The 9,915-nt window shown below is 51.7% G+C and overlaps 2 protein-coding genes across 2 annotated transcripts; both read right to left on the minus strand.

Moving 5' to 3' along the window:
• Positions 1 to 317: 317 nt before the first annotated feature.
• On the minus strand, positions 318 to 1,809 carry LOC100273117 (oxygen-evolving enhancer protein 2, chloroplastic). The gene is made up of 3 exons (XM_008653782.2): positions 1,339 to 1,809; positions 925 to 1,208; positions 318 to 822 (listed from the first exon to the last, which is right to left on the minus strand). Exons 1-3 carry the CDS (start codon positions 1,793 to 1,795, stop codon positions 562 to 564), a joined length of 1,002 nt encoding a protein of 333 aa, XP_008652004.2. The 5' UTR covers positions 1,796 to 1,809; the 3' UTR covers positions 318 to 561.
• Positions 1,810 to 6,383: 4,574 nt separating this feature from the next.
• Positions 6,384 to 8,720, minus strand: LOC103631938 (flocculation protein FLO11). Its single transcript, NM_001362669.1, has one exon. The coding sequence runs from the start codon at positions 8,686 to 8,688 to the stop codon at positions 6,622 to 6,624; it is 2,067 nt and encodes a 688-aa protein (NP_001349598.1). The 5' UTR covers positions 8,689 to 8,720; the 3' UTR covers positions 6,384 to 6,621.
• Positions 8,721 to 9,915: the final 1,195 nt, after the last annotated feature.

The following is a 9,915-nucleotide window of genomic DNA, read 5'->3' on the forward strand; positions in this document are numbered from 1 at the left end:
GTTGACATTGTGATAAGTTTATGATGGGTTCAATAAATTTGTCACGATAGTACAAAGATAATATGTTATTTTAGTATCTTTCGATATTGATGAGATATGATATTTCAACATTTTGTATTTGGTAGTTACTTTTGCAATTTAAGTGATCATGTCTACTGTAATGTTAGTGGTTGGTTACAGGAATGGTATAATTTTGTACCCATGATAGGTAGTGGTATGAGTATGAGACTTTTTTTTCTTTAGTGGGTATGTATATGACTTTGTGTGCCTGTGGCTCAGGCCAGGCCACAAGCTCAGGAACTCTGATTCAAGTCCCGGAAGATGCTTATAGTCTTTGTTCTCATGGCTGGGAACATCGAAGCGCTACTATTAGCACTAAGATTTCCTAAACAATTTGCGTGACTGAAGAAATCGATCCTTGTACGGGAATGGAGCTCTCCTTAGTCTTTGTTCTCATGTACAGTCGAAGGAACACACAAGCGTGCTCAGCCAGGCCTGGCCTAGCCAAGCTCTCTACGTAGTGCGTGCATCCCATCCCATCGAAGAAATAAAATTACATCATCATGCGACGCTGAAGGAGGAGGCGGCCTTCTCGACTCCCTTCCTGGCGCCCTTGAACCACCTCTTGTCGCCGGCCTGCGCCTTGCAGATGTAGAGCTTGCCGTCGGAGACGGTGGCCGCGATGAGCTGGTGCTTGCCGCCCTCGTCGCCGTCCGCCGTCCTGGTGAGCACGGACACGGCGTAGTACTGCTTGCCGTCGATCACGGGGGTGGAGCTCTCCAGGACGTTGGCGGTGGCCACGGCGCCGGTCTCGAACCCGCCCTGCACGCACGTCGATTCATGTAAGGCAAGCAGCACTGCAGCTACAGAGATGCACACATGCATGGCCGTCGTCACCACAGTCCACAGGGTTATATTACGGACCTCGGAGTCGGTCTTGCCGCCGTAGGCCTGCCTGCCGAGCAGGTAGTCGACCTGGGAGAGGAACTCCTCGGGAGAGCCGTAGTCGGCGATGGTCTTCTTGGACGTGGGCTGGATGATGACGGACACATTGCTGTTGGCGTCGAAGTTGTCCTCGTAGCGGAGCACCTGCCCGGGGAACTCCCGCTCCTTGCTGGGGTTCCACTTGGACGGGATCAGCAGCTTGAAGCCGTCGCCGCTGTACGCGATGTACTCCGTGCTCGCCTTGGGCTTGCCGAACACGTTGGCTGCCGACCGACATGGACGACGCACGCGGCTCAGCGAGGCACAGGCACTCGATCAGGCGGCGGGCAGATGGTTAACTAAGGCAAGCGAATTGATCGAGGACGTGCGCCGGTTGCATGCTCCGTAAGTTACCTGCTTCTCCGTATGCCGCGGCGGCAGGACCCACCTTGGCGCCGGCGGCGGCCGTGACGCCGGCGAGGAGCGCGAGCGCGGCGCGGCGCGAGACGTCGCTCTGGTCCGCGGCGGCTTCCTGCTTCCGGGCCTTGCAGACGAGCAGCTGGGCGCTGCGCGGCGGGGCGGCGGCCAGGCGCGGCGACGCGCCGAGGCGGGCGGTTGACTGGTGGAGGAGGCAGCAGGAGGTGGACGCCATGGCTTGGCTCCTCCGGGGTCCGGACTCGTGGGGGAGAAGAGTGTGCGTGGGTGCCACCACTCGCGCTAGCGCGGGCGCGTTAGCGAGGCCGCGACGTGTTAACGAGGGGAGGCGGCCGTGGGGTCGCATACCGTACCTGTGCCTGTGGTGCGTGGCGCCCCGGCAGATGGAGTTTGGATCAGGGGCGACGCCGCGGGATAAGGCTCCGCGACGCGCCATTGGGCCACGTCGGATCGCGATGCTGGTTCCCTGCCCTTTCCGTTTGGCAGCAACTGTCATGACATGGCGTCTGCGTCTCTGCGATCGTCTACCTGCCTGCTGGTGGATCCTGAATCGAGCCAGTTCTGACTGAAGAAATACCACACATTTTATGAATTTTGACTCACAAATAGTCGGATTGTTATACACAAACAGTCAGGTCTATATTCAAAGCGGCTCAAGAATATACTGATTCTTTTTAATTTTGCCGACCGGCAACAAACTACTCCATCCGTCCTAAACTAATATTTATTTTTGCTTTTGATTTTTATATCTATATTCAAATGGATGAACATAAATCTAGACACATATAAAACATATACATCAAATATTATATAAATATATTAATTAATTAATTAACTAAAATAAATTTTAATTTGGGACAAAGGGAGTATAATAGAACTCAAGGGTTCACATTGTTCACATACCACTCTACACCTAATTTTGCAGTAAAAATAAGCTCGCCAAGTCGGTGGACTGTTCCATCCGTGACATGTCCAATGCCACTCCACACCTAATTAAGATGTTCCATGCATCTTACCTTAGCGTTCTCAGACTGTTTGAATGTCTGAAGTACTGAGAAAAAAAAAGGGTGGATGCTTTAGGAGGTCCTGATGATCTAGTACGTGGAAGATCAGAAAGGTACGATTGACGTTGCTTTAGCCCCTTTATATTTTATAAAGACTTGTTCAAAAAGGAAGATAGGTAGACTGGAGATTTCGTTGTCCCATGATCTTTGGGAACAAGATGAGAGAGTGTTAGTTCATGAGAATGATTTGTTGATATCTCTTCTTCTTTTTTTTCCCGGAGAACGAAATAAAGGTGACGGTTTGGAGTTGCGATGCTGAAGGTGCTCTAGGCTAGGACCATGTGGGCTTTTCCTTATGTTTTATCTTAAGTGTCCGGATCTTATTGAGAAGGATTTGTTACAGCTGTTTGAGTAATTTAGTCCTATGCAGATTAAATTTTGCAGTGTTGTCTCTCATTCCAAAAGTAGAGGAGGCTGAATCTACGAAGAACTTCAGACCAATTAGTCTTATTTATATTAGTTGTTCTTCTAAATTCTTACCCCTAAATTAGGTAAAATTATATATATACATATATATATATATATAGTCTGGGTGCCCCAACAAACCTCCCCTCCTTCTGGTCATCATAGCCGTTGTCGTTTCCATCTTGGTCCAGAGGGACCCTGGGCGAACGACACGTGGGTCCGGGGGGCTTATTCTTGCGAGTGGGGGCAGGCACAGTGCTGCTACTGCTGAGCGGCACAGTGGTTGTCGTGCGTGAGCCGGCGAGGGAGGCGGGCGACTGGTGTAGGGTGGATTGGAGAGGACGTGGTTGGATCACGCGTGAGGAGGGGGCGAGGGAGGCGGGCAGCTCGTGCAAGGTGGATTGGAGAGGACATGGTTGGATCACACGTGAGGAGGGGCAGTCATCGTGGGAGAGGTGGCCGCGTGGGGAGGGGGCGAGCGGGTGGGGAGATCCGCGGGCGTGGGTCTAGCGGGGGCACGACGGTCGCGGGGAGGCGGCGCACGGGCGAGGGTAGGCAGGAGCGCGCAGATGGGGGCACCGCGAGGGCGGGGCAGGCAGGGGCACCACTGGGTGTGGACGCCCTCGTTCCTATCTTAATAGAGTAGTATATATATATATATATACAGGGGCGGATCCAATAGTGGGGTAAAGTAGGTCATGGCCCCACCTCAATTTCTTATCTCTTTATATATATACACATTGAATATACTGTAAAAAATAGCAAGTATATGAGGCCAAAACTACACTGAACAGGCTACTTCCATCGTTCTAGTCTACCGTCCAACTTCACAGTCTGCTAATAGAATCTCTAGCAATATTCTTTATATCCATTCTCTATATTCATCCTTTACCATCTCCTATAAAATATTCCCTCTTGTATATCTAATCTCTCTCCTGCAGCGTCCACTAAATTTCATCCTCTATAGATAAATACCTATATTAGACACATTTTACTTCAATTTTCCGTACATATATATTTGGCATACTCTCAAATGTATCTCAAATGTATTGTACATATTTTAGTTTTGCTAAATTTGTTGATTGAAGTGTTAAAATGAATACAGGAGAGAAACTATATATATATGAAGGATCCAACAGTGTCCCCTAAATTTAGAGGACACTGTTAACGTGTAGAGTACGAGAATCTCTCCTAAAATTTAGGATATAAAACGTCATAGCACATCTGTTGGAGAGAGTCTAAACAGCCTACTCTTAGTGTGTCACCCTACTCAATCGACCATTGTGCAAACAAGAGTTTTAATAATTAAATATTAGAAGAATATCTAATCTAGATGAAATAGTTTTAAATCTAAAATTTAAAAGACAAATTGATGAGTATGATAAAAAAATATTCAAGATGAAGCGAGAAAGGTGTACATTCAAATTGTAGCTTTTATCGTACGGTCACTAGTTTCTATATGCAATATTACATGTGTCTTACGGTCTTGTCTAGTTGTTTTGCGATTTTGTTTGGCCTCACGTAAATTTATGTCCTGCTATATATATATATAATATTACAAGCCATGGGCTTTCAATAGCTAGGGAAACCCTAGCCCAACACTGTCATCCGGTTCAGCCGCACCAGGTCCCAGACGTCTATGAAAAGAGCCCCAGACCGCTAGGGTTCAATTTTTGACGCACTGCCCCGATACATGAGCGACAACGCCACCTAAGCACGCGTGGCGACGGTTCCCCGAGAACGAAAGGCGGCAGTGCCCCGAGACGCGCGCGACGGCAACGCCAAGCATATTGGTGCCCTCCGTACGCACGACGGGTGGCTACTCCCTGATCCGGCGGCGCGGCGGTGGTGGCTCCCCGATTCGGTGGCGCGATGGCGGTGGCTCCCTGATTTAGAGGCGTGACGGCGGCGTTTCTCGGATCCAAGAGCGCGATGGTGGCTGCTCCTCGATCCGACGACGCGACGGTGGTGGCTCCTCGTCTTGCGGTGCGACAACGACGATTCTTCGATCCGTAGGCACGACGACATCGGCTCACCGATTCAGAGGCGCGGCAGTGGCGGATCCCTGGAGGCGCGCGAGGGGTTCACCCGCCGCAGGACGCGTGACACCCTCCGATCTAGCAAGCCTTGGGCATCCTCCGGCGACGGTCTCCTCCGATTCGGCTCAAACTTGTTGATTTTTACGATCATGAATACAACACATCTGAGTTATCAACAACTCTCACGTTGGATCGGTTTTACGATAAAAAATGAGGATTTTTGCGCTAAAAGTCAAAGGATTTTACGCAAATCTGGGGTGCGCACCACCGTCATGCATGTATATTTTCCGCGTGCACGGTGAAAAAGGAAACCTCTTAATTTATGGTGTATGTAACTGCTATAAAAATTCAAATCCCTTAATTATCTCCCCTAATTAGATCCCATAATCAACTCCTGTAATCAAATCACTTGATTTATGGTGGCTGCGTGAACGTGGTGGCTGTTGGTTGGGATTGAATCAACATTTACACTGTGTATCTAACACTATTTTATACTTAAACTTTAGGATTTTTACGATAATGAATCTAACGCATCAAAGTTGTCAACGTCTCTCACGTTGGCTCAGTATTTACGGTCAAAACCGAGGAGTTTTACGCTAACCACACTAAAGCATTTTACGCTCGAACCTGAAGCTAAACTGAGGAATTTATTTAACACTGAAGCATTTTACGCTAAAGCTATTTGAAGCCTTAGGCTCGAACCTGGAGTGTGTCCACGAGTGCACTTTATTTATAAGGTCTAAACGAACGAGTGACCCTCATTTACCCTTAAACATTGTTTAAAACGGATTAAACCGCCGTTTAGCCGAACAAATTTAACAGACACGATGATATGCATGCTATTGCTATAGCTGCAGAGTGCAGACACAAATATAAGTCACACACGTATATATAATTTGATCTTTCGTTGACGAAAGATTGAACCTATAAATCCAGTACGTGATAATTTTTTTACATCGTATTTAAGGAGATGTAGGGAGCACTTTGTTCTTTCATTCCGGACACTTTAAGCGACGAGTTGCGTGAGAATTTTACTATAGATTCGCTCAAGAAAGATCGAGTTTTCGGATAGGGTAAACGAAGTCGCGTCAGCTCACGAGCGCGGTATAAGGCTATCCGCACTCATGTAACCCTAAATTTCTACTATAAAAGGAATATTTCATTCTGGTCAGCGATATTCTCTACTCTATCCTATAATACTCCGCGTTCATATTTACTCTAAATATCTATCCTATACCAACTACCATATATTCTATCATTTTTCCCCACACTTTTTTATCATTTTTTCCCACACATATACCACTAGCGGCAGCCGTCACGTACTCACATGCACCGGCAGCAGGTTTAGCGCATGCGCTGTATTTGAGGTTTCCAGCGTGGAGAGAGAGTGTAAGGTGAGGTTTCCAGCTCCCCACTGCGGCACTTGAGTGAACTGTAAAAGTTTAGGGGAGCATTTCCAGCTCCCCACTGCGCCCAGCCTAAGACTGTCCAGATAGTATGTCATGCAAAGTACTATAACAAAAACATAAATTTAATTGATTTTAGATATTTTGAATTTAAAAAGTATAAAACAATTTATAATTTAGGACAAAGAGAGTATATACATGACAAGAACATAGCCCATCATCACATTTCCTGCCAGACATCACCCAAACCAAAAGAATGACGACATTAGAACTGAAAAGCATGGCGAAACTTCAGTTAACGTGTAATTGACAGCTCAGGTGCCACAAACATCGAAACAATGCTTCGGCTCAGTTTTGTTGCCCACCGCCGGCGCCATTGCCGTCGACCATCTTGGTGATGAACTTAGGGATGGGGACCTCGTACCCGTACAACGAGAAGTCGGGCGGCAGCTGCGGCATCCTGGGCTCCGACGGCATCGCCGGGAACGAGATGTTGGCCAGCCCGGAGAGGTCGGGCATCTTGGGGATCTGAGGGATGTCGGCCGGGAGAGCCGGGGCCGCCCCAGGCTGGCCAGCAGCCGCAGGCTGCTGCACGGCGGCGAGACTGGTCATCATCTCGGGCGTAATGTTGGCCGGCAGTTGGCTCTGCACGGCCGGGAGCTTGGCCAGCACCTCCGGCGGCAGGTCCGCCGGCAGCTGGCCCTGCGCCTGCGCCGCCGGGATGGTGGCCAGGATCTCGCTCGTCTGCAGCTGCCCCTGCGACGCCGCGATGTTGGCCAGCGTCTCCGGCGGGATGCTGGCCAGCACGTCGGGCGGGAGCTTGGCCAGCACCTCCGGCGGAAGCTTCGACACCACTACTTGCGGTGGAACGACGTTGGCCGGCTGGTTGGCGTTGGCGGGCATGTTTACTGGGACGTTGGTCGCCGGGGTGTTTTCCGGCAACGACCCGGTGGCGGGAGGGACCGCCGCGGGTGAACCTGTCGCTGTGTTGGGTATGGTCACCGGGACGTTGGTCGTCTGGGTGTTCTCCGGCAACGACCCGACGGCGGGAGGGACCGGCGCCGGTGCACCTGTCGCTGCGTTGGCGTTGGCGTTGGCGGGCATGGTCACCGGGACGTTGGTCGCCGGGGTGTTCTCCGGCAACGACCCGGCAGCGGGAGGGACCGGTGCACCTGTCGCTGTGTTGGCGGGCATGGTCACCGGGACGTTGGTAGCCGGGGTGTTCTCCGGCAACGACCCAGCGGCAGGAGGGACCGGTGCACCTGTCGTTGCGGTGGCAGGCATGGTCACCGGGACGTTGGTCGCCGGGATGTTCTCCGACAACGACCCGACGGCGGGAGGGACCGGTGGCGGTGCACCTGTCGCTACGTTGGCGTTGGCGAGCATGGTCACCGGGACGTTGGTCGTCGGGGTGTTCTCCGGCAACGACCCGGTGGCGGGAGGGACCGGCGCCGATGCACCTGTCGCTGGGTTGGCATTGGCGGGCATGGTCACCGGGACATTGGTCGCTGGGGTGTATTCCAGCAACGACCCAGCAGGGGGAGGGACCGGCGGCGTTGCACCTGTCGCTGCGTTGGCGTTGGCGGGCATGTTCACCGGGACGTTGCTCGCCGGAGTGTTCTCCGGCAACGACCCGGTGGCGGAAGGGACTGGCGCCGCTGCACCTGTTGCTGCGTTGGCATTGGCGGGCATGTTCACCGGGACGTTGCTCGCCGGAGTGTTCTCCGGCAACGACCCAGCGGCGGAAGGGACTGGCGCCGCTGCACCTGTTGCTGCGTTGGCGTTGGCGGGCATGGTCACCGGGACGTTGGTCGCTGGGGTGTATTCTAGCAACGACCCGGCGGTGGGAGGGACCGGCGCCGCTGCACCTGTCGCTGTGTTGGTGTTGGCGGGCATATTCACCGGGACGTTGCTCGCCGGAGTGTTCTCCGGCAACGACCCGACGGTGGAAGGGACTGGCGCCGCTGCACCTGTCGCTGCGTTGGCGTTGGCGGGCATGGTCACCGAGACGTTGGTCGCTGGGGTGTATTCCAACAACGACCCAGCGGCGGGAGGGACCGGCGCCGCTGCACCTATCGCTGCATTGGCGTTGGCGGGCATGTTCACCGGGACGTTGCTCGCCGGAGTGTTCTCCGACAACGACCCGGCGGCGGAAGGGACCGGCGCCGCTGCACCTGTCACTGCGTTGGCCTTGGCGGGCATGTTCACCGGGACGTCGTTGCTCGCCGGGGTGTTCTCCGGCAACGACCCAACGGCGGAAGGCACCGGCGCCGCCGCCGCCGCTGATTCCTGGCCATTTGGAGTCGCCGGACGTTCGGCGAGGAGGCGCGAGGACACACAGAGGTGTAGGTGGATAGCGAAAAAAATGGCCAGGAGAGTCACGTAGCCGAGAGGCCTCATTGTGACTTCTCCCATGGAATCGAGATTCCAGACCCAGCAAAAAATGGAGGGCCGCAAACGCAGGATGGTAGATTGCGCAAGATATATATAGGAATCTAAAAATGAAGACGACGAGCCTAAATTTGGTGGCATGCATGTTTAATGGCAACACAACGAAATGAAAATGATTAGATCGGTGTGAGGTGGTGATAGCGCCTCTGAACAACATAAATTCAGGCATGTATATAACATGCTAAACATAGAATAGAACTGAAGTTCCAATTCGCTTCTGGTTCTTGTACATCTTGCCGGATATCTAGTATGTCCAGCCCCATCGCTGCCTGCGCAACTCCAATTAAGACACTGCGTGTTTGGTACGTATCATCATACGAGCACGCAACAGAGGTGTGCCTACGCTCCATCCAACCCCTTTCTCCACCGCTGCAGAACGTACTTGGAGGGCACTCTTTGATCTTCATCATCAGAGTAATTTCTACATATTAGAGCGCGGCACAATCGAGCTCATTCAGCTCATCCATGTTAGCAGAAAAAGATAGACCTTTCGATATAGCACATTAACGGTCACAGTCACAGAATCTTTGTTAGGTTGCCTAGAGAGAGTCATGCTCGCTTCTAGAGAGGTCTAGTCCAACCACGACGGTGTGCCCTGCTATCGCCTCCATCATCGAGGAGTCGTACCGGTCTTACTATTGCGCTGGTGGCGATGCGATACAGTGGTAGCGACAGGCCGCGGCAACGATGTCTGAGGGTATGGGTTGCCCTAGCGTGCAATCTGCGATGGAGGGCGGTCGTGGCTGCGGTCGAGGCCCGGGTGCACACAACGACGGAGGGATGGCCGGCCTAGAGACGACAATGGGAATCCGATCCTCGATTCCTGGCGGGGAATTCCTCATTAGCCGATGGGGATGGGGAAGAAACTCCCCCCTAGGGGTATAAACGGGAAAAATTCATCCCCCAACGAGTAAATAGGGATAGGGACGGGGAAGCATTCCTTATCCCCGTTCCCCGCGGGGACATGTTAAATTTGCATGTGACGATGTTTCCGTGTACTAGTTAATGATAAAAATAAATAATTATCTTGTCAAGAGACCACTAATTGTACAAATGTGTTTATTTTGATGTGTGCATAATGCTTTCTTGCATCTGGCAATGTGTATAAGTGACAATGTTTTACAGTAATAACAAAGAACATATGTCCTAATTATAATTTAAATGGGGATGATGATCCCTATTGAGGATTTA

Source organism: Zea mays, chromosome 7 (assembly GCF_902167145.1).
Source record: "Zea mays cultivar B73 chromosome 7, Zm-B73-REFERENCE-NAM-5.0, whole genome shotgun sequence".
Classification (NCBI taxonomy): Eukaryota; Viridiplantae; Streptophyta; class Magnoliopsida; order Poales; family Poaceae; genus Zea; species Zea mays.

Excerpts from the sequence above, each read along its gene's own strand:
- LOC103631938 (NM_001362669.1), bottom strand. The coding sequence starts at position 8,688 with ATGGGAGAAGTCACAATGAGGCCTCTCGGCTACGTGACTCTCCTGGCC.
- LOC100273117 (XM_008653782.2), bottom strand. The coding sequence starts at position 1,795 with ATGGCGCGTCGCGGAGCCTTATCCCGCGGCGTCGCCCCTGATCCAAAC. Across the intron at positions 1,209-1,338 it reads CGCGGCATACGGAGAAGCAG|CCAACGTGTTCGGCAAGCCC; the intron begins GTAACTTACGGA and ends GTCGGTCGGCAG. Across the intron at positions 823-924 it reads GCGGCAAGACCGACTCCGAG|GGCGGGTTCGAGACCGGCGC; the intron begins GTCCGTAATATA and ends ACGTGCGTGCAG.